Genomic DNA, 24,513 nt, shown 5'->3' on the forward strand with positions numbered 1-24,513 from the left:
AAGGAGGGTAGAATAGTATCATTTTTACTAACAGTTTACTTGCCCTTTAAAGGAAACCTGCCATGAAAAAGCTTGAAGGCCAACACTGTTGACCTTTCCTTTTGGAAACGCTGATTGCCTGGAAGACACAACTTTTTGAGCTCCTGATTTCAAACAAAAATACAAAGAAGGACTTCACACTTATGTCTGACTTTCATACTCAGATTTATTGCTCTGTTTCTGGCACTAAAAGTATTGAAGCCAAAAGGGTTAGCAAAACAGCCAAACAACTATCATGTTCAGAAGTCTGTATATTTAACTCATGATAGGTTTCCTTTAAAGGAAATTTAAAAAGTGTTGAGTGTAAATATACTTTATTTTAGCTTTATCTTATACCATGTGTACAAATTAAGTTTCTTGTTGCAAATAAAGCCACATGTACTGTCATAACAATTATCTTTTTGTTTTCGGAATTGTTCATGAGAACTTCATGTTTTCTTTTCCTTCCCAAAAATGCTTCAGTAGTCATTTTGTCACCTTTATTAATGTACAGAATAGTTTTCTTTACACTTGTGCAGGAAGTTGTGACAAGTTTGTGGGCTGGTCATTGTGGTTTTAGTCGGAAATCTTTACTAGCTAAGAAACCCACAGCTCATGCTAACATTTCACATCTTGTGAAAGACTATTCCGCTACGTATGGAACTTCTCTCTCTGCCCTGCAAGAACATGCTGCCCCTATTTTGTGTTCTCCTGTTGGCTGGATCCCTCGTGGAAGGTAATGATACTGCTCTTCATGTTAAATATTACATACTGTACTAGTAAAACTAAATTCCAGAATAAAATTGAATGAGCCCATGGGCTCTCTCGGTAATGTAGCTGAGAGTAATAGATGATAGGTAAAGTACAGTAACCCACACCAGCTGATCTTAGATCAGTTTACTGAAGTTGGGTCTATTCTGACTGGTTAATGTGCCTCCTATACTTTGCTTTTGGTTAAATTGACTTACAATTTTGTTATGCTTGTAAGCTCTCAATACCAATACAAATATGCAATAGGGTAGAAGATGCACTGTATTTTAGGTCTCTCACTGTGAAATAGTCATCAGGGATGTAATAAAATGCTGACAGAGTAAGCAGGTGCCTTGTGTAGCAATGATTAGAGGGCAATATAAAATCTAAAAAGTAGATAACCCCAACACAAATTTTTTATATAATCTTTAACATGCTAATGTCATTTTATAAGTTGATTTTACTCTTTATAAATATGCAGATTTTATCCAGAGAATACCAGTCAATCTTGTCATGAAGATCGTTGTTCAGACACTCCTGTTAAGAGGTGTACAACGCTCTTCAATTATTGCTTTACCTTATTCACCCTGTCACATGGTCCCCTACTGGCTGAGTAAACAAACACTGGCTTTGCGCCAGTATATACAGTATAACAGCAGCGTACAAAGGAGGGGTCTAATCAGCGAATAATCATGATATTTTATAAAATATAATTTTAGAAATAATAAGTCAATTAATTGATTCCGATATATGTGATTAGTGCTATTTTTGTTGAATAAAAAATTTTGAAGAGAAAAATTATTTACATTGATCTAATCCAACTGAAATGCCAATATCTTAACACTAGAAGCAATAAAGGAACGCTTTGCTTTATATACATACATTTATAAACTGCAGAGCTTTGTGATTTCCTGTTACTATTACAAAATAGGTTATGGTGAGAAATGACCCAAAAAGATGATTCATATGATGAAGAACACATGAACAATTTCTCTTGAAAATGTTTTACCATATTCTTAGATATCAGCCTCAAAAAAAAAAACATTCTGACATTTAAACTACACAGAAAAAAAAATTATCTTCAACTTTCGTTTTTCAGATAAGCCAAGAATAATATAAAAAAAAATACATGTTAATACATAGGGGAATGCTTGATTTTTTTTTTTTTTTTTTTTATTGTATTAAAGTGTATGTAAAGCAGAAACAATAATAATGGTGACCATTGCTATCAGACAGAAAAGGAAGAGGAACCCTCAAATTTATAGTTAATTGGAAATCTCCATGACAGGAAATGAAGGAAAATCTTGCCAGCAGGACACACAGCAAAAAATAACCTGATAGGTGTTGTAATCCTTGATAAGACTGCCCCTGATTGCACTCTACTGGAAGTTCGTACCAGCCATCAGCAATTTATAACCAGCTTGGGGGTACACACTTTACAACATAGACCTAAATACCACACAGTAATATTCAATACTTACCCCTTCTTGAATTCCACATGAGCTGTAATAAATTTGGTTTATTAACTTGTCCCAAAACTCCATATATTACTAGCAAGCTTTTTTACTGGCAGCATCAACAAACTGTTGGTATTGGGGTAATATTCCCCCAAATTTGATTATTGGCAATCGCTAGACCCCTCTACTTCCACAAACCTAATTAATACTCCACTCTTCTATACTTCACCCTCCCTAAATGAAAAAAAAGAGAGGGAGCAGAGAGGACTAATTTTCTTGGGAAAAATTTTACGCTCACTCAAAGTTGCCTTGCTTTGCCAATTGACAACTCTCACTATAGCAAATGCCATTTGTCTCCTCCACAAGATCCTTACCATACTCTCCTTCTCAGCCAGCCTGGTTATGTGCCCTTTTCTAGCTACATTAAAATTTATATGCATAGGATATATATAAAAAAAATACTAAATATGTGAATCTCAGGTAATATTATGCACAAGGGTATTTGACCCAACCTGACAGTTATTAGTGCTAGTGCATGTATGTCTTTATTATATTACTGTACATATATATTTGCAGTACACCCAGGCACTTTTCACTTTATCGTGTGCAGAGATCAACTCTCTGTTTTTAGATAAAAAAAAAATAATAATAAATTATATATATATATATATATATATATATATATATATATATTTATACTGTATATATTCTATAGAGTGCCATCCCACACAACACACAAGTCAACCAGGCTTTGGACAGGCATATGAGTCATTATTTCCATAGCAAAAAACCCAGTGAGCGTGCAATACCATGCTCTACTTACATCGTTTTAATTGCATCATCTTAGCAAAATAATTAAGGGAGTAAAAGGCAATTATTTAAAGTGGTACTCCTGGCCATACATTTGTTTTTAGTTTTGGATAAAGCAGACAAGGATCAGTTACCTCTTCAGGTGTTTAGTGTTTCCCCCTCACTTCCTGACCTATTGAACATATTATTGTTTCCTTCTGCACCCCTGTTGGAGATATTTTATTTCATTTTCTGTCCCAGTAACCAGGCAGGAGGTTAGTGGAATCCTCCCGATAGGGGGAACAGACATAAAAAAAAATACTTGATGGAGGTTTTAGCTGAATGTTATGACCACAGAAATTGGATGTGGAAAATCGAAATTTTCTCACAGCAGTGGCACTCCCAAAGTTAGGCGTGCTTACATCCTGTAATGCAACAGTCTTGTAAAATGTTACACCCTAGATAGGCCACCACAATTAGAATGATATCTTTTCAGCATCTGAAAGATATAGTCCTAATTTATAGTTTGATAAAGAAAGCTGTTAGGAAATGTTTTTTGTTAGAATCTACAATTACACTTTAATACACACAGATAGCCAAACATTTGCAGGGCTCTACACCTGCAGTACGACACGTCTACCGACCAAGAACAATAATGAAGAATGATCTATGCTCTATGGGCACTGTACTATCTATTGAAACACAGTATTGTTTATTGAAGAAATAAAACATAACATCCCAATGTTGCAGTCTGTGCATTGGGGGTAAATTTCTGCAGCACTTTGAGCTACAATTGCTACCAACCACAGGCTGCAGATTTAGTCATCATCTTGTACATTGGAAAACTCAGGGCTTCATCCTCCAGGAAATGAATCATTTCTGTCATGGGTTTATGTGCTACTTCCAGAGTAGCCCTGTTAAAAACGTGGTGAAAGAGAAGGGGAGTGTTTAAACTACAACTGTTATTTCTGCTGAGGCTGCAGATTGACATACTATCCAATTTACACTGCTAGCAAGTTGCCTAACAAAGAATTTCAACAGACCTAAGCCCTCAAGATGAATAAAGTAGAAATTAAGCCAGAATAGAATGGGAAAATGAGCTTATGCCTCATACTGTAAGTAGAACAGGAAATGGAATACAATTTCCCCAGTGAGGACAAAAATCTCAATACAAAATTAACAGAGGTTCTAATGCTTCTCAACTCTTAAATGTCAATTTAAAGACATTTATCCTACAAAGATGCCTACCTTCGATTGCTTTTGACAGTACTGAATGAGAAAGGTAGCAGTTCGCAGACTGATCTTTAGATAAATCATATATCATACCTGTGTGATTTTATCACAGTATTTTCTAATACAGGCTAGCTTTTTGTGCCATGATGTTGGAACTGGCATGTGAAAAGTTGAAAAAAACAAAAAAACAAAATCACTTTCATACTACTTGCTCAAACTGTTTGTTTATTAATGGTAAAATAGTCCAAAAAAGCTTCTCATTCTTGATGTGTTTGTTTCTCTATGGCAGTGGTTTCAAAACTGTGGCCAGCAGGCCAGATGTGGATCTTTTCTAGCCTTTATCTGGCCCTTGGGGTGCTATAGCTCCCAATGATACTAGGTACTATTCCTCTAGCAGACACTAACAGTGGGGCATAATGCCTGCTGCTGACACCAATGATAAGCACAATTCTTCCCATTGATACCAATGATGGGGCACTATTCCTCCCATCGATCCCAATGGTGGGTCACTGTTCCTCCCTTTTATACCGATGATGGGGGACTATTCCTCCCACTGATATCAGTAATGGGGCACTGTGCTTCCCTCTGATACCAATGATGGGGCACTATCTCCCCCACTCCCAAAAACAAAAGTTGATCCTGAAAAGAGAATACATCTGTAGAAGCTTTCATTTAAACAGGTAATTTTACAGCTAGTAGTAGATCTCACATTAAAATGAATGTGTTCTGTAATGGTGAATATGATTCAATATTCACCCAAGTGGTTTTATATGTTCCTCAGTCTTGAACACAGGAAATCATATTGACGAGCAATGAAACATTTTCAATATTACAGTAGAATGTGAAAAGGTCAATGATTCTGGATGGGTGCACTCCTAAAAGCGCAAAACGCATCAATATTTTTTCTTCCTCCACTGTTATATGATGTTTTAAGCCTTCATTTGGATACTAAAAGCTTTATTGGAGTGCAGCCATCCGGAATATTTCTTAATTTCTAATGTGTGGATGGCAAACCTAGCTACCACCCTTACACAGCAGTTGGGCAGTGTTTACAAGTGGTGGAGCACAAGTACCTGGAGTAATGTGAATTTCCTTATGTTCAATACAGTTGAATGTGACTAACTAGTAGCTATGAAAAAAATCTTTACTAAATATAGCATGAACTGTCAAAGAATATAAAATGGAAGGAGCTCTCCTTTTACTCCTATATATCATTCCTACATACCAACTTTTAAAATCAGATTCTTAAATGTTTGCGTTTTAGACGTTAGATGTTCTTGACTTTAAACATGTTGTTTATAATGGCAATTATTGGAAATCTACCATATATAATTCAAATTATTGGAAATCTGACCTATATACTATAAGTCCAGTTTTTGGAAACCTGACAATCCGGGAAACTCAAAAATAGATTCTGAAGGTTTCTGTAACTGTAATCTATGATTGGGCAGGATCCATAAATTGCAGCACAGTGAATACATTAAAGGAATAGTGTACTGACAGAAGTACAGAAACAGTGAATTACAAGTAAGTAACAAAATTAGTGTGCAACAGACAGGACTATACACAAAGAAAGAAAAGATCCTGGGAAATAGGAAAAGCACCCAATACAACAAACATAACCATCAACCCAATAATACCAGTATCATGAAAAACCAGAGTGACAATCAGCAAACCCACAATATCAACAACAAAACAGACTTTACAACAATCAGTGGTCATATAAATCAAAGTCAGATGAGAGAAGTAAAAATAACAACTCTGCGTAAATACCTTTAGAAACAGCACCAGATCGACCTTATCCTTAACCAAACGTTAGGTAGCCCATAGATGAGTCATTTGTTTTCCAGCAGCTTGGACAAAAAAAAAATTATTATTTGATTCCTGCATTCACACACTCAATGTGAATAGGGGAATCCTCTATTGTATTCTGACAGTAGGGAGACTTCCCTTCCATCAGAATACATTGATCGGTACTGCCGGCTACTCCTGGCAGTGTTGATTGAGCAGGAAAAGTCCAACATGGCGGTTGTACAGATTGATAGATCAACTGCTGTACAATCTCGCTGCCCATACATGGATTGAAATTCCTGCTGAACTGGCTGAATTTCAATCCATGTATGGCCAGCTTTATGATTCACAGATCACCAAAGCACTCAAGAAAGCAATAGGATAAAAAATAAACAATAAAGATAACATTGCAATCCCACCTCTATAGTCCAATCATATGCCATCACTATTCCTGAAAATTCCTTATAATCCCATCATCCACACCCACTCACTTATACCATTTCAACTTGTCTACCACACTACATATTATCAATGTCTGATCACAGGGATCCACTCACCATCCCATTTACTCTTTCCAATGTTTCCCAAACTCTTACCCCCGATTGTATCCACCTTTCAAATGACCCTACTATATGATTATTATGTGCTCCACCATTCAAACAGCATATCTATGTAACTATACAAGTGGAGGAACAAAGTGAGCACAGGGAACAGGCAGCACAAAAGAGGGTGGACCCTAACGCCCACACGTCGAAAATATGCATCCATGGCAGTTGAGGTTTCTGTGCTGAGAACCATCCACTGCACTCTTCCAGCACAGTGACTGAACTGTCACTTACAGCTCCCAGTCTAGTCCCACCACCTCCCAATCATGGGACCACTGTGACAGCCAATCACAGTGGTCCAGTGATTTAGGACCCTTGCCTCCCATCCCCCACCTTAAGATGCATTTAAAGGGTTGCAGCAATTGGAAAGGGGTTAAAATAAAATGCAGAACCTAAGCTTTAAGATTGTTAAGCCTTTGTTAGGGCAAACAGCGTTCAAATTCAGTTCACAATTGATAATGAGATTTGCCAGCACAGTAAAGACAGGTGTAACAGTAAATGGTTCATTTCCAAGTCCCCCTATTAACTTTACATTGCAGGAGAACATTTTAGTTTTGGTGTTTTCACAAAAGGGCGAGTCGGTAAGCAGCAACTTTTAAATATATTTTTAAAGTAAAACTATGTGAATGGGAAAAGGTAACAAGTGTCAAGTGGGTGTTAACCCAGTTTAGCTTCAAAAGGGGAAATACACTTTAAGTACATTTATTTACATTCCAACCATTCTCTTCTAGCTGATACTGCTATGCCATTACTTAACATCCACCATTTCGTCAAATACCTTCCTTTCCTCCATATATTTACTAATTTTTTTATTACCAGTCATCATAAAACTTTTCCCTTCTTTTGGGGTAAATGTGCTTTATTTTTTCACTTTCCATCCCCATCCTTTAGGTTCAGCTTGCTCTATATGCTGCTACATTGTTATGTTCCTATGTAACTACAAAAGTTTTCAAGTTTGTTACTATTACAAAGTTTTAATAGCTAGTTTAGCAACCATCTTAGAAACATAAATATGGGATAGGGATTATTCCTATTTTGTTGAAATAGTTTTACATTTTATCTAACATAAATGTTATTATAATACAGAATTTTTTTACCAGAATGATATTTTGTATATTTTGTTATTGCTTTTTATATTGTCTTTTATATATATATATATATATATATATATTACGTGTTATACTCCTATGAAGATTATTTCCTTCCATTTTCAGCTCTACCCCTGTAGGAGCCGTTAATTTAGATGGGTTCTTTATTCTTTCCCTTGACCTTTTTAAGAACTTCAGCACCTCTAACACACCAGGTTGAACATACAAAAATACATCACAGGAAATCATTGAAAGTAATACTTAGTACACAGTAGTAGTGCTATAGCAAAGAAAACAGGAACCAAACCAGATAGTAAAGGCAAACTTAAATTGTCGCCCAATATGTTTGGTAACTAGGCAAGCATAAAATGATGATTAAAGCGGTAGTAACCCCGCTGAATTTTTTTTTCTGACTTGCAAGGGAAAAGGCATAATGAGCTAGAATGGACCGCATACTAGCTCATTATGAAATACTTACCTTAGAACGAGGCCCCGATATCTCCAACGATCCATGCCGAGGGAGCTGATATGTTCCCTCAGCGTGTCTTTTGGATATCACGGTTCCGGCACTGTGAGTGGCCGGAGCCGCGATATCGTCACTCCCGTGCATGCGCGCAAGAGATTTCTTTCCGGCAAAGTCCGGCGTCTGCCGGGCTTTCAACCGAAAAACCCCTGTGCACATGCGCCACTGCAGTCAGTGGCTCATTATGAGGGGAATATCTCCTAAACCATAGAGGTTTAGGAGATATTTTTTTACCTATAGGTAAGCCTTATTATAGGCTTACCTGTAGGTAAAAGTAAAAAAAAACTGTAAACAACTGCTTTAACAATGGTAATAATACATTGGGGTTGATTTACTAAAAGCATGATGTTTTACGTCCACATCAGCATAAAGAATAGCAAGGCCATCTCAAGTGCAGCAGTGAGCAGTAGCAAAGTGGAATCTACTGAGTGCTGGAGGTATACTGCCACAGCAGCAGTCCTAGACCAACTGGGTATGCACTGTCCAAAAGAAAAAGAAAATGATAGAGGTGGGGCAGGGAACAAAAGAGACTTGCAGAACAGTCATTATGTGAGGGCAGTCCTTTGAGATGTTTTCTGCTAATGTTGGAGCCCTTTAAGAGCATTGGTGCACTTGATGACTGTCCCAGTTAGCCTGCATGCACTACAGGTACAGTATAGTCTCAGCATAGGTGCAAGGAAGATGTGGTTCAGATGTGGTAAAGATTAGGCATAATGTGGTATTGGTGCAGTCTAGGTTTGGAATAAGTGTGGTATAGAGTGCAGTATGGGTGCAGTATGGATTGGGTATACTTTGTGTCCTTTTTCCAGTGCTCAGACCCTGCTAGCAGTATCAGCAATGGTGGAAAAGCTCTCTCACCAGGCCCTGGGATGCTGTGGTGAGGATCTCTGTAGAAGGGGAGGCCTCCTCATTCCTTCCGCAGAATGACTCTGGTGATTCTCAAGAAGTACATATGTTGTACTTTGTAAGTGAATTTTCCCTAAAGCTTAGTGAATAATCATCCAATCATGTGCATGCAAAAATGCTGTTTTTTTTATTCTCCTTGTACATGATTGGGTATTTTCTGCAGTGAATTTTTCACCACATTCACTAAGCCCTGGGGAAAATTCCCTTGCAAAGTGCACCCCACTGACTCAGAACGAGTATGTAGATCAAGAGTTCTGACTTCACTTGCCGCATGCCTACTCTTAGGCCCCTTTCACACTACCGTTCCGTTTAGGCCGCCTGTCAGTTTTTTAGGTGGACCTGAACGGATGCTCCATAGAGCTCTATGGAGCGTCGGATGTCAGCGGTGACATGTCCACTGACATCCGACCTGCTCCGATTCGAAAAAGTGTGACGGAGGAAAAAGCTATTTTTCCATCCGTCATCGGATCAGATCGGGTGACGACGGACACTGTGGTCCGTCGTCGCCCGATCTCCCATAGGGGAGAACGGCGCTGTGACAGGTCCGTCCCTGCGCAGTGTGCAGAGACGGAGCTGTCATCTTCCTGCTGATCCCCGCTGAGCAAGCGGACATCCACGGGCGGATCATCACTGATCCGCCCCGTGTGAAAGGACCCTAACTCAGTAACTCATTACTCCTGAAGCCAGAGAGAGCCAGGCAACTAGAAATTTCAAAACGTGGCCAGCAATGGCAGCCCTCATATTTTTGCAGTGTTTCATTTAAAAGTACACTATATGGTGCAAAACATAAATTTTAAATCTTCACCATCACTTTTGTCATGTCCACTATTGTTTATGCTATTTGTGATTATTAATGGTGCTCTAATTAACCTCCCTAACGGTAATCCCGAGTCTGGTTTGGTTTGGGATTTCAGTACCATAAGCGGTAACCCCGAGCCAGACTCGGGATCGAATCGCTGGATACAGGGAGAGGTTACTTACCTTGTCATCTGGGTCCAGCGATGTCCTCCGCGCTGTGTGATCGAGCTGTCCTCCACTCGATTCACACAGTGCCCGAGTGCCGCCGAGCTCCGTTCCCTGCGACGTTACGGCGCACGGGAGCGGAGATCGGCGCCAAATGAAAAAAAGTAAAAATACACAAAACACACACAGTACTGTAATCTTACAGATTACAATACTGTATAAAAAAAAATTACACATCCCCTTTGTCCCTAGTGGTCTGTCCAGTGCCCTGCATGCACTTTTATATTATAAATACAGTTTTCCTGGTGCCTCCATGGCAGCATACCTGTGACAAGCTCCGCCTTGGCTCCTCCCTCAGGACTAGTGAATATTATAAAAGAAAAGGTTAGTACAGCCCCCGCATTCTCCTTTTTTTCCTCATACCTCATGGCAGTGAATCCTGGTCGGCGTCCTTACCTTCTGCATTCGGCAGCGTCCGTCCGGGTTCAAGCCTCTCCCGGACGCAGTTCCTTCTCTTGGGCAGCTAAATGCGCTTATAAGGTTGGAAGTCCCTTCTGTAGGATCTTTTGGGACAAGCAGTTTGTCTCTTAAGTAAGAGCTTTACCTGCAGTATGGGCATTCAGGCTCCAGTCTATGGCAGCAGAGGTAGCAGCTTTTGCTCTGTCCCTGAGGTTTGTTTTTTCCCTCCAGTCTCATCTGTCCTTCCTCTCTCCTGCGCTCTGTTTCCGCGGTCCCCATAGTCCTAGCAGGCCCCCCTTTCCTTTCCCATGTTTGTTTGTCACTCCCAGACTCACTAGGGGCCGCGCGCGGCGAGTCTGTGTCATTTTATAATAGTATAGCGTTCCCGCCGTCGTCTGCGCATGCGCCGGCGGGTCGTATGTTTCGACGGTCAGTTTGGACGTTCGGCGCGTGCGCGGTAGCGTCGGAAGCTTCGGCGGCCATCTTTTTTGAGGGCGAATGGTTCCTTTTGCCCTCAGAGTGTCAGAGGAGGAGCTTTAGCACGACATCACTTCCCCTCCTCCTATTTATTTCCCCAGCAGCACAAGTGAAATGCCTGTGGTCAACAAGAGAATTACACTCTAGAGTTCCAGGCTATTCCCACCCCTGTTAAGGTAAGGCATGTTTTAATGCATTTGTTTTTGTACATGTGATCATCCGTATATATTGGTATAGCCCTGATGGAATGTCTCTTTTCACTTAAAAAGAATTAATTTATTAATATATTAAATTATTTAAATCGGAGCCTCCAAAAAAATAAAAATAAAATATATATAAAAAATGGTTTTAAAAAAAAAAAAAAAACACAACACACAGTAACGGGGGGTGGGAATCGTCACTTTTGTAGGCAAATTCCCTTCTTTTCCGTGAATCAGCGCACGACTGGTTGACGCCTTTTTCCTCTGACTCTTTCCTAGCCGTTACCTCTGCTAAGCCGCCTAAACATGAGCCTTTCGCCGCCCGCTCAAGATCCTACTCTACTCCCAAGGTAAGGACCTACGCCCAGGTAAGTTAAAAAAAAAAAAAAAAAAAAAAAAGAGTGCACTAAGGACAATACTTTTGTATTTCAGTCCTGTACGCCAGAAGACGTCTAAGAAGACCTCAAGGCGATATGGAGATGACGATGATGATTCCTGTCACAGCAGAGACAGGTCACCCAGACATGGGCATTACAGAAGCGGCAGGAAAGCTTCAGCTAAGAGGTGCCGTCATTCGCGCTCCCCGAGACCTAGACCTACCAGATGTCAGGCCTGCGGAGGCTCCCCACTTCCGGACAAACTAATTTGTCGAGACTGCCTTAGAGACTATGCAGCAGACAGAGAGTCTGAGAGCCTACAGGTGGCAGATCTCCTTAAAAAGGCAGTAAAAGACTCCCTTACGGAATTGGTCGCTACAAGGCCGACACAACAACCGGCATCTCCTCCTCAGGAGCTGATGGCCGAGGCCTCCATTCCTGGTCCATCCACCAGTGGAAGTGGTCGTCTGTTCCCTCCCTCCTCCTCTAAGCATCAGGACGAAATGGCCGTTTCAGAGGATTCCTCAGATGACACAGATGCCTCTGGCTTTGCCTTTGCCATGGTCCAGCCCTATGTGCAGGCCGTTAAACAAGCAATCGGTTGGGAGGATTCCAACGTGGAGGTCAGGAAGTCCAAATCATACTTCCCCTTCCTTAAGCGCCAGATCTCCTTCTTCCCTCTTATGGAGGAAATCAGGGAGGTGATCGAGGAAGAATGGGGGAGGACAGACAAAAGACTTTCCACCAATCGATTGGGAAAATTATACCCTCTCTCCGAGGCAGATTCCAAAATGCTGGACGGCCCGCCGGTGGTAGATGCCGCAGTGGTAAGGCTGGCCAAGAACGTCACTTTACCCCTAGATGATTCAACCTCCTTCAAGGACCCTCTGGATAGAAGGATGGACCTTGACCTTAAGAAGGCCTATCAGATGGCAGGATATGCCTGTAAACCTGCAATAGCTCTGACATCAGTGTCCAACGCACTACGCGTCTGGACAGATAATATAGAGTCGGCAATCCAACAGGATATCCCTAAAGAAGAGATAATAAGGGCATTGGATGAGCTGAAGCTCTCAGCCGACTTCATTGGAGAAGCCGCCATCGATTCCATTCGTTGCTCCGCAAGGGCAATGCTTCACACAGTAATGGCCAAAAGGGCACTGTGGCTAAAACCATGGGCAGCGGACGTTGCCTCGAAGCAAAATTGGTGCAAGATACCTTTTGACGGTAAAGCCTTGTTCGGGGAAAAACTCGACAAAGCCATCTCTCGGGTCACCGGCGGAAAGTCAGGCCTACTTCCTCAAGACAGGCGATCTAGACGTTTCAGATCCTCTGCACCAAGGTTCCAATATTCCAAAAATAGGGACTACCGACAATCAAGACAAGGGAAAGGCTTCAGGCACAACTGGAAGAGCACACAGTCGACGTTTCTCAAGTCCAGGAGGCAGAGGCCGGTACCTACCCCACAGGAGCCATCAAAATCTTTTTGACGCCAGGCCAGCCCAAGTGATCCCTGTGGGGGCCAGGTTGAAACAGTTCTCAAAGATTTGGGAACAAAAATGCAGGGATCCCTGGGTAGTTGCAACAGTCAAACACGGTCATTCCTGGTCCTTCCTAAACCAACCCCCCAAGGACTATTTTTCTCCGACAAGGGTGTCAAGATCTCCTCAAAAGGCGGAAGCTCTGAAGCGATTTCTTCTTTCCCTACAGGAACAACGGGCAGTAGTTCCAGTGCCTCCATCCGAGAGATTTTCAGGTTTCTATTCCACCCTGTTTCTAGTCCCCAAAAGAAACGGAGGGTGGAGACCTGTGATAGACCTAAAGAGGCTAAATCGCTACATTTTTCTGGAAAAGTTCAAGATGGAGTCTCTTCAGACGATCATTCGCGTAGTCCAACCAGGGGATTGGATGTTGTCAATAGACCTGCAAGACGCCTACTTACACATACCTATACTCCCTACGTTCCAGAAATACCTGAGATTTGCGGTGGGGCAAGTACATCTCCAATTTCGGAGCCTTCCGTTTGGCCTCTGCACGTCACCCAGAGTCTTTACAAAAACCCTGATTGCCATCATAGCACCTCTGAGAGAATTGGGGCTCCGGGTGTATCACTATCTGGACGACCTTCTACTCCTGGCGAAGAACCCAACCCAGTTATTAGAACACAGGGATATCCTGTTAACAACACTAGTGGATTTCGGTTGGAAGATAAATTACGAGAAAAGTCTTCTCTCTCCGACCCAAGAGATGGTCTATCTGGGAGCCCTGTTCAATACAATGAAAGGATCAGTGTCTCTCCCTCCTCAGAAGGTATCTTCCATTATCCAACAGATGAAGAAGGTGAGCTTGAGATCCTACCTGACAGCCTCAAATTGTTTGAGCCTGATAGGTCGGATGTCATCATGCATCCCTATGGTCCCCTGGGCCCACTGGCATTTGAGACATTTTCAGCTGGAGTTCTTAAGAATGTGGAACAAACGATATCTATCCCAACCCATACACCTGACAACCCGGATGCTCAGGAGTCTACATTGGTGGATGAAGAGACAGTCGCTTCTGAAGTCTCGCCCGCTAGGGCATGTCGACTGGATCATAATTACTACCGATGCCAGCGCAGCTGGTTGGGGAGCACATTCCAACAAGACCTCAGTACAAGGGAGATGGTCCTTCAATGCAGCAGGCGTGGTGTCCAATGTCCTGGAGCTCAGAGCGGCCTATCTTGCACTGCTAGCCCTGGAGTTCGAGATTTCGGGCAAACCAGTTCTCCTCAGAATGGACAACAGGGCCGCGGTATCTTATGTGCACCGTCAAGGGGGAACGCGCAGCAGATCCCTCCTGAACGAGGTGGAGCCCATATTCCTCTGGGCCGAAAGGAATCTGAAGGACCTGAGGGCAGTCTATCTGCCCGGCCATCTCAACTCAAGGGCAGACAGCCTTTCCCGCAGGTTCGCAGACACCAACGAGTGGTCCTTACACCCGGAAATCTTCAACTGGATAATGATCCAGTGGGGGCCCCTCGAGCTAGATCTCTTTGCGACAGCATCCAACACCAAACTTCCAAGGTTTATCTCGAGATTTCCGCACCCCCAGGCGGAGGCAACAGATGCCCTATCAGCCCCGTGGGCATGCGATCGGGCCTACGCTTTTCCCCCACGGCCCCTCATACCGAGGTTCCTGTCAAGACTCGTGAGGGAGACATCGACGGTGATAGCGGTTCTGCCATACTGGCCAAGAAGGCCTTGGTTCCCTACGGCAATGGATCTGAGCACCAGTCCTCCAGTCAAAGTTCCAATAGTACCCCTCCTCCTGTCGCAAGGATGTCACACCCACCCAGATCCCCGCAGGCTGGACCTTCACATCTGGCAACTGAAAGGGAAAGGTTCCAATCCCTAGGGTGCTCCGACAAGGTGATCGCAACCCTGCTCAAGGCAAGAAAACCATCCACAAACAACATATATGATAAAGTATGGAACAACTTCAAGACCTTCATGCTTGATAGAAACTGTGATCCAGGTTCCCCTTCGTCATCTCAAATTCTTGAGTTCCTGCAGGCAGGCCTGGACCTGGGTCTTGCATTGAGTACTTTGAAGGTACAGGTGTCAGCGATCTCAGCAGCAACCAGTAGAAGATGGGCGGAGGACCCATTGTTAATCCAATTTTTTAAGGCCGTCAGGAAGATCAGACCACCGTCTAAACAATCTTTTCCCACTTGGGACCTTACGGTCATCCTGGAGTCCTTAGCCAATCCACCCTTTGCCCCTTCGGACTCAATATCACTCTGGAACCTAACTTTAAAATTAGCCTTTCTGATAGCCATAACCTCCGGCAGGCGGGTGTCAGAGCTCCAAGCTTTGGGAGCAGATCAGGATCACATTATTTTTTACCCAGATAGAGTGGAACTTAGAACAATACGAGGGTTCATTCCCAAGGTCGCTTCATCCTTGAGCATGTCAGAACCCTGGGCACTCCCAACATTTTCTGAACAGGACTCTGTCACTCTTCATGAATTAGACATCGCCTCCACTCTGAAATGCTATCTCCAAGCCACAGCTCCATTCCGGGCTTCCATCAGACTGTTCATAATTCCCTGGGGAAAACGTAAAGGAAAGGAGGCATCAGCCAGAACGATCGCTTCATGGATCGTCAAACTCATCCACAAGGTGTACAGGACAAAGGGACTAGAGACCCCTTCAGCGGTCAGGGCGCACTCCACAAGAGCGGTCTCTGCCTCTTGGGCGGCAAGAGCGAATGTGTCGATCGAAACTATTTGTCGGGCAGCAACCTGGTCATCCCAACACACATTCCTGAAACATTACAGGGTGGACCCAGGAGCTCTCTCCTCAGTGGAGTTTGGCAGACAGGCAATCACTTCGGCCTTAGCCTCTTCTAAATAATAAATTCTTTAAATAAACCTCTAAGCATTATCCCACCCGTCTCAGCTAGTTATTTGTCACAGGTATGCTGCCATGGAGGCACCAGGAAAACAGAAAATTGTTCCATACTTACCGTAATTTTCTTTTCCTGGTGCCTATCCATGGCAGCATACATTCCCACCCTCGGTATTCTATATTAACGAGAATGCGGGGGCTGTACTAACCTTTTCTTTTATAATATTCACTAGTCCTGAGGGAGGAGCCAAGGCGGAGCTTGTCACAGGTATGCTGCCATGGATAGGCACCAGGAAAAGAAAATTACGGTAAGTATGGAACAATTTTCTGTTTTTTCTGCCTGGAATTTGAAGATTGTCCATAGCAACCAAAAAATGGCCCTTTATGTCAAAAGTGATTTTAGACCAACTAGAAAACAGCGATAATAAATTATAATCACCTGCAGAATTGAGCGATAGCAATTTGTGGGGAAATTCATCATCAAACACTAAATCTAATGACAGCGACAATTCTGCAAATTAGCAAATTTCAGTGTTTTTGGATTTGATTACATTATTTAATAATTTTTATTATTTATTATTATATTATAAACTTTATCATACCTGGGATGTCTGCTAGACTCTGGTTTGAACAAGTGAGTTATTCCTAAGAATTATAGGACTACAATATAAAACGCCAAATTTCCATGCAAAATAATTGTACCGCTTTCAGCACCTAAAACCAGAACTAATCATACTGCCAGGGAGGTTAAGCAAATTACTTGAAAGAAGGCAAAGGTCATTAAAAAAATGTAACTCTTTATTTATTTATTTTTTTAAATATCCATAGGTTTGCCTATGAAGAGAGAACAATACAAAAGAATCAGATGTAGACCTGGCGACAATTCAGTTGCCTGTTTCCAAGAACAGTCCCTTTTTGAACAAGCCCAGATCAGCAATGAAATTGATAATAATCCAGTGTAAGTATATAAACAATAACATTCATTACCAGGGCTTTTTTTCTCAGAGAAAAAGTGCAGGAACTCTGCCTCCCCTTTTCTCCACCCCTACCCACCTCCGTGCATCATTCCTTGGTTCCACCCCTACCCATCTCCCAGTACTGCCCTTTTAGAGAATACAGAACCATGTATCATTTTGTGGTGGTAAGCAATTGGTATGAAATTTGGTAATGATAACAAGAAAAGCAGTAAAATAGATCCTCTGTAGCCATTAACAATAGCCTGCCCCCACCAGCAACAATCCACCCCCAACAATAATAGACCACCCGCAACAAAATTTCCCCCCTAGCTACAATAGACTCCTGGCAGCAACAACAGCTCTCCCCTCACCAGCATCAATAGACCGCCTTAGCAACAATAGACCTCTCCCTCAACAGCAGATCTCTCCCAGCAACAACTGACCATCACCCCAGCAAGATAAGACCCACCCCCAGGAACAGTAGGTCCCCCTCCAGAAACAATAGACCACCTCAGCAACAATAGACCCCTTTTTCATCAGTAGATCTCCCCCAGCAACAACTGACCCCCCCAGCAAGATAAGACCCACTCCCAGCAACAGTAGGCCCCCCACCAGAAACAATAGACCTCCTCAGCAACAATAGACCACTTTTTCAACAGTACATCTCTCCCAGCAATACCCGACCATCCTAGCAATACAAGACCCTCCCCCCCAACAACAGCAGGTCCCCCACCAGCAACAATAAACCCTACTCAGCAACAATAGACCCCTCTGCAAAAATAGATCCCCCCAGCAGCCAGTATCAATAGACCCTGCAGCATACCCCAGCACCCCTTGCCATCACATACAGTCAGTGCTGGAAGTGCCGGAACTTCGCTCCTCTGTGTTCCTGCTGAAAAAAAGCTTTGTTCATTACAGTCCAGCAAGGCTATATTCACACTGGCCCTTCTACTTTTAGCTTTTCTAAGCGTAGAAGTTTTCTGGAAAGCATAAACAACTTTTATGCCTCCCAGATCACTTTTTACTGTGTTTAGATGTTTCTACTCTAATGTGGGTTTGGCCACATTTACCTGCTGCATTTAAAGTGGATCTTGGATGCACAGAATTAAATTTTCTTTTTTAATTTATTTTTATTATAGTTTTTATTTTATTGTCTGTTTATTATTTATTCAGTGATTTATTATTAAATTTTTATTCTTTATTTTCTCTTTAATTTTTTTTTTCTATTTTGTATTATTCTGTTTTATTATTATTTTTAAACAGCTAAACTGATTGCAGCAAGTAAGCACTGAATTTAAATGGCACCATTGAAAAATCATTACCTGCATACATATGTGTTTTCGAAATGCGCTCAAAATGCACATACAGTGCCTTGCAAAAGTATTCACCCCCCCCCCAGGCATTTTTCGGGTTTTGTTGCCTCACAACCTGTTTGAGGATTTGCATCATTCAATTTACAGAACATGCCCACAACTTTGAAGATTTTTTTTGTGAAGCAAACAACAAATAGGGCAAAATAACAGCAAAAGTCAATGTGCATAACTATTCACTCCCCTAAAGTCAATACTTTGTAGAGCCACCTTTTGCGGCTATCGCAGCTCCAATGATAGTCTCTATGAGCTTGCCACATCTTACCACTGGCATTTTTGCCCATTACTCCTTGCAAAACTGCTCCAGCCCCTTCAAGTTGAATGGTTTGCACTTGTAAACAGGAATCTTTAAATCTGACCAAAGATTTTCTATTGGATTGAGGTCTGGGCTTTGACTAGGCCATTTCAAGACGTTTACACATTTCCCCTTAAACCACTCAAGTGTTGTTTTAGCAATGTGTTTGGTGTCCTTGTCCTCCTGGAAGGTGAACCTCTGTCCTAGCCTCAAATCACACACAAAGTGGTACAGGTTTTGCTCAAGAATATCCCTGTATTTAGCACCATCCATCTTTCCCTCAACTCTGACCAGTTTCTCAGTCCCGACTGCTGAAAAACATCCCCACAGCATGATGTTGCCACCAGCATGTTTCACTGTGGGTGTGGTGTTCTTGGGTGATGTAATGTGTTGGGTTTGCGCCAGACATAGTGTTTTCTTTGATGGCATTGCAATCTCCAAAAGGCTTGTCAGCATTCGACACTTCTGGGACTGAAAGATGTTTACTTTATGTCCTCCACACATGCCATGGTTCCATCCTCTGATTCCTTTGTGTTTCCATTTATTTCAATAGATCCATCAAAAAATACAAATAGGTATGATTCCAGCTAATGCCTACGTTTTTTTTTCACTCAACCCAGTGGGCTGAACGAAACAAAAAACGGAGGTGGTCTCTGTACTTACTATGGAATGTTAGTACAGTGATCTCCCTGCTGAGCCATTGTGTTCCAACAAGGGGATGCGGGGGACACCCCCCCCTGCCAAAACACACTGGTCAGAGCTCACAGCCATTGGCAGAGAAGACTGGTCGGCTGCTAGTTTTCCAGCATGCTCATTCAACAGAAGCCGGTCATGAGATCAGCTTCTTTTGGACAAGGGCCTGTACATATGGGACAAATGTTGGCCGGTTTCTACTGTACTGGACTTAAGTCTCTTGCAGAGACCTTTGGATTATATTTAAACCTGACATGGTCAATTTAACCATAGCGCACGATAGGTGCCCTTCACCTTTCATAGATGCAATGAATTTGTGGATAAAACAAGGCAGTTTGTTTGAAGGATTTGTAACCTACCATAACATTTATAAACTTATACACATATACTTATACTGTCATTTATTCAACAAATTTTTCCTACCGTTTTAGAATGAAAAAATTCCCATCCTTCATACTACCAAACTCCATCTCTGAAGAAGATAATGGATCAGGGAATGGTGTCTTTTCTGGAGAAGAACCTGGATCTGCCAAGGAATATGAACCTGAATCAAATGAAATAAGGGAACACAAATTCCAAAACAATTTTTCTGAGGAAAATCTGATTTTCTGAAGGCAGCAGGACACACCTGAATGAAATCTATAACATTCTGCCATTATGACGTATAGCTTCTGCATAATAGTTATGTATTGTACTTGGCATTAAAAAAAAAAAACATATCTTTATGTTACTATGTTTGACTGAATTCTAGTTTAGCAGTAGTTTAATTCACCCTATTCTGTTATTCATGTATATTTCAGCTGAACTAAGATAAAATAGTCATTAAAATGCTGATCCAAGATCAAATAATATTGAATGAAATGGTAGCTGTAAACTATTGAAATCCCATCCATTGCCCCCTGCTGGTAACATCATATATTGCTGTAAAGAAAACCATGCAGCTATAGCTGAACCACTTCAAATACACAATCACAATTGTGCCAAATCTAACAGTGTGATGTGATAATTTTATTTACAAAACTTTAGTAAAAATACCTGCACACAAAACATTGCTCTGTAATAAGACCTGTTGGATTACAAAATGTACATATGCACTGAGATGGCAATGAATAAATATGCAAAGTCCAGACATTTTTTGTTAGATTGGTAAGGGGTTAGAGCCCCTGTCAAGATTGTGTTGAATTCATTAATATATGGAAGGGGTGCCTGCCTTTCTGTAGGCCAGTTTCCTTTTCTATGTGGTATACAATATAAGAGGCCCATATTTTATCTCTCATCAATAGGATTCTGTTGCTGTCTATGTCTCCACTGGGGAAATTAACTCTCTCTACCTGTCGTGGTCACCAAGGTCACTGGGATAGAGAATGAAGGAATTTTAAATAATTCTGTGGTTGTCACCAGAGCAAGAGACAAGGGTAAAACTTTCAATGAAACCTGTTTAACCACTTTCAGACTGGACCATTTTGCTGGTCAATGACCAGAGGTCTTTTTACAATTTGGCACTGCGCTGCTTTAACTGGTAATTGCGCGGTCATGTAATGTTGTACCCAAACAAAATTTGCGTCCTTTTCTTCCCACAAATAGAGCTTTCTTTTGATGGTATTTGATTGCCTCTGTGATTTTTATTTTTTGCGATATAAACGTAAAAAGACCGCAAATTTTGAAAAAAATGATATTTTCTACTTTTTGTTATTAGAAAAATCCAATAAACTCAATTTTAGTCATACATTTAGGCCAAAATGTATTCAGCCACATGTCTTTGGTAAAAAAAAAGTCAATAACTGTATATTTATTGGTTTGCGCAAAAGTTGTCACATCTACAAACTAAGGTACGTTTTCTGGAATTTACGCAGCTTTTAGTTTACGACTGCCTATCTCATTTCTTGAGGTGCTAAAATGGCAGGGCAGTACAAAACCCCCCCAAATGACCCCATTTTGGAAAGTAGACCCCCTAAGGAAATTGATAAGAGGCATGTTGAGCCCATTGAATATTTTATTTTTTTTGCCTCAAGCGATTGAATAATGACAAAAAAAATTTTTTTTTTTTTTTTTTTACACAAAGTTGTCACTAAATGATATATTGCTCACACATGCTATGGGCACATGTGAAATGACAACCCAAAATAAATTCTGCTGCTTCTCCTGAGTACGGGGATACCACATATGTGGGACTTTTTGGGAGCTTAGCCGCGTACGGGGCCCCGAAAACCAAGCACCGCCTTCAGGCTTTCTAAGGGCGTAAATTTTTGATTTCACTTCTCACTACCTATTACAGTTTTGAAGGCCAAAAAATGCCAAGATGGCACAAAACCCCCACAAATGACCCCATTTTAGAAAGTAGACACCCCAAGCTATTTGCTGAGAGGCATGTTGAGTCCATGGAATATTTTATATTTTGCCACAAGTTGCGGGAAAATTACAAACTTTTATTTTTATTTTTATTTTTTCACAAAGTTGTCACTAAATTATATATTGCTCACACATGCTATGAGCACATGTGAAATGACACCCCAAAATAAATTCTGCTGCTTCTCCTGAGTACGGGGATACCACATATGTGGGACTTTTTGGGAGCCTAGCTGCGTACGGCACAAGTTGGCACAAAATGCCAAGATGGCACAAACCCCCCCCCCAAATGACCCCATTTTGGAAAGTAGACACCCCTAAATTTAGGGGTACACTAGTGAGACTCACAGGTAAAAAAGCACCTAGGCTGTCAGCGACTGTATCAAAACGCTACAAGAAAAACTGGGATCAGGCCTGACTCTGCGAACGCTGCAGTTATGCGTGTTGTGTTTTGTAAGTGACAGTGATCGATCGATACTGCACTTGGGTGGGCTGGTCTGGGCTTGGCGGAGGGGCTAAACGCAGGTGCTAGCAGGTATCTGGGCTGATCCCGCTAACAATGCGTTTTGGGAAACCTAAACTGCTGGCGACGCTAATATAGATCTGATCAGATACTATATTACTAAGGGAGGTGTATGCTTTGTGTGTGGGTGTTAGCGGTACTGGCACTAACCTGACGCTGCCTGGGGCGACGCAGACCTTATCTGACCCTCAAACTTATATCACCCGCCGGGTGATCAGGGGGTTAAACCTTTATTAGGTAATAAATGGCGGGTGCCCTGAAACTATAAAAAAATAACTAACCAACCAGCGTCACCTGTAACAGTTATATGGTGATCACTGGTGAAAGGGTTAACTAGGGGGCAATCAGGGGGCTTTATGCGGTAGTATATGGGGGTCCCTGGCGCTATAAAAAGCTGCGGCGAACCTAAATACCTACCTGCCTAACTAGCGTCACCTGTGACACTAATACAGCGATCAGAAAAACGATCGCTTATTAGGCTGGGTTCACACTGGAGCGATGCGGGAACGCCACGAATCCGCGGCGGGTTCCCGCATCGCATGCCTCCCTGCGGCAGTTCACACTGCCCTATGCGAACTGCTGGGAGTGTCAGTGAAATGTTAATGACACCCCCAGATCAGTTCGCATATCGCAGTGCGATCTGCAAACTCGGATCGCATGGTGTGAACACCCATGCGATCCGATTCTGCTGCGGACCAAAAAAAGGGTCCCGTGCGAGTTTGCGGCGGGTGCGACGCGAATTCAGCCATACTATCTGTATGGCTGAACTCGAATCGCACAGAGATCGGATGTGATTTGCACTGCAGTGCGGTGCGAATCACATCCGTTCTCATAAACCGCTGCAATGTGAACCCAGTGGGTGAAGGGGGGGTGTGAGTGTGCCTGGCATGTTCTACTGTGTAGTGTCGTGTTGGTGCAACTCACCGATCCTCTCTCCTCAGTGCCGGAACGAAAAATACCGACACGGAGGAGAGATTACATCACTTCCTCTGCCTGTGTTTACATTACAGGAGAGGAAGTGATGTCACGCCTCACTTCCATTCGTCAGGAGCGATCGCGAGGGGGTGGCCATAAACGAATGGCCGCCCCCTCATCCCGGATCGCTCCTGTACGGATACCGATCGCCGCTGGCACCGGGGCCCCCCACCCGCGGGAAGGCAGGGACGTATATATACGCCCATATGCCTGCCCGTGCCATTCTGTCGACGTATATCGTCGTGCGGCGGTCGGCAAGTGGTTAACCAGTTCCCGGCCGGCGCACGCCAATGTACGTCAGCAGAATGGCACGGGCAGGCATATTGGCATACAGGTACATCCATTTTTATATGCTGCCCTGCCATCGCATCTGCACCATGCCGGTCGGGAGCCCCGTGAGTCCGGTCGCGCGTCCCGTGGACTCGATCGCTGCGGGGATACCCGCGATTGTCTCACAGGGCGGCTGAACGGGGAGATGCCGTTGTAAACAGCATCTCCCCGTTCTGCCTAGCAACAAGTGACGCTGATCTCTGCTCCATGTGATTGGAGCAGAGATCAGTGTTCACTAACACAAAGCCCAGCCCCCCACAGTTAGTAACACACCCCTAGGAACACTTAACCCCTACACTGCCACCCCCTGGTTAACCCCTTCACTGCCAGTGTCATTTACACAGGAATCACTGCATTTGTATAGCACTGATAGCTGTATAAATGACAATGGTCCCAAAAATGTGTCAAAAATGTCCGATGTGTCCGCCATAATGTCGTCGTCACAATAAAAATCGCTGATCACCGCCATTACTAGTAAAAAAAAAATATTAATAAAAATGCCATAAAACTATCCCCTATTTTGTAAACGCTATAACTTTTGCGCAAACCAATCAATAATCGTTTATTGCGATTTTTTTTACCAAAAATATGTAGAAGAATACGTATCAGCCTAAACTGAGGGAAAAAATGTTTTTTTTATATATTTTTGGGGGATATTTATTATAACAAAAAGTAAAAAATAATGCGTTTTTTCAAAATTGTCGCTCTATTTTTGTTTATAGCACAAAAAATAAAAACCGCAGAGGTGATCAAATACCACCAAAAGAAAGCTCTATTTGTGGGAAAAAAGGGACGTCAATTTTGTTTGGGAGCCACGTCGCATGACCGCGCAATTGTCAGTTAAAGCGATGCAGTGCTGAATCGCAAAAAGTGGTCTGGTCTTAAGCCAGCAAAATGGTCCGGTCTGAAAGTGGTTAATTAAAGTATAGCTAAAGACAAAACTTTGGATAGAGTAGAGCGGTATTTGAAAACCTGTCAGGTTTTTATTGCTGTCTGTGCCT

General features: G+C 42.4%; 1 protein-coding gene across 1 annotated transcript; it reads left to right on the plus strand.

The window, feature by feature from the left end:
• The first annotated feature begins 589 nt into the window (after positions 1-589).
• SRGN (serglycin) lies at positions 590-20,323 on the plus strand. The gene is made up of 3 exons (XM_077454283.1): positions 590-754; positions 16,853-16,982; positions 19,770-20,323. The coding sequence occupies exons 1-3, from the start codon at positions 676-678 to the stop codon at positions 19,948-19,950; spliced, it is 390 nt and encodes a 129-aa protein (XP_077310409.1). The 5' UTR covers positions 590-675; the 3' UTR covers positions 19,951-20,323.
• The last annotated feature ends 4,190 nt before the right edge of the window (positions 20,324-24,513 follow it).

The sequence above is a fragment of the Lithobates pipiens genome, unplaced genomic scaffold (assembly GCF_037356315.1).
Source record: "Lithobates pipiens isolate NorthernLeopardFrog02 unplaced genomic scaffold, aLitPip1_a1.2 Scaffold_25, whole genome shotgun sequence".
NCBI classification, from domain to species: Eukaryota; Metazoa; Chordata; class Amphibia; order Anura; family Ranidae; genus Lithobates; species Lithobates pipiens.

Coding starts and splice junctions, on each gene's coding strand:
- SRGN (XM_077454283.1), top strand. CDS start 676: ATGGAACTTCTCTCTCTGCCCTGCAAGAACATGCTGCCCCTATTTTGT. Junction 755..16,852: donor GGCTGGATCCCTCGTGGAAG/GTAATGATACTG, acceptor AAATATCCATAG/GTTTGCCTATGAAGAGAGAA. Junction 16,983..19,769: donor GAAATTGATAATAATCCAGT/GTAAGTATATAA, acceptor CTACCGTTTTAG/AATGAAAAAATTCCCATCCT.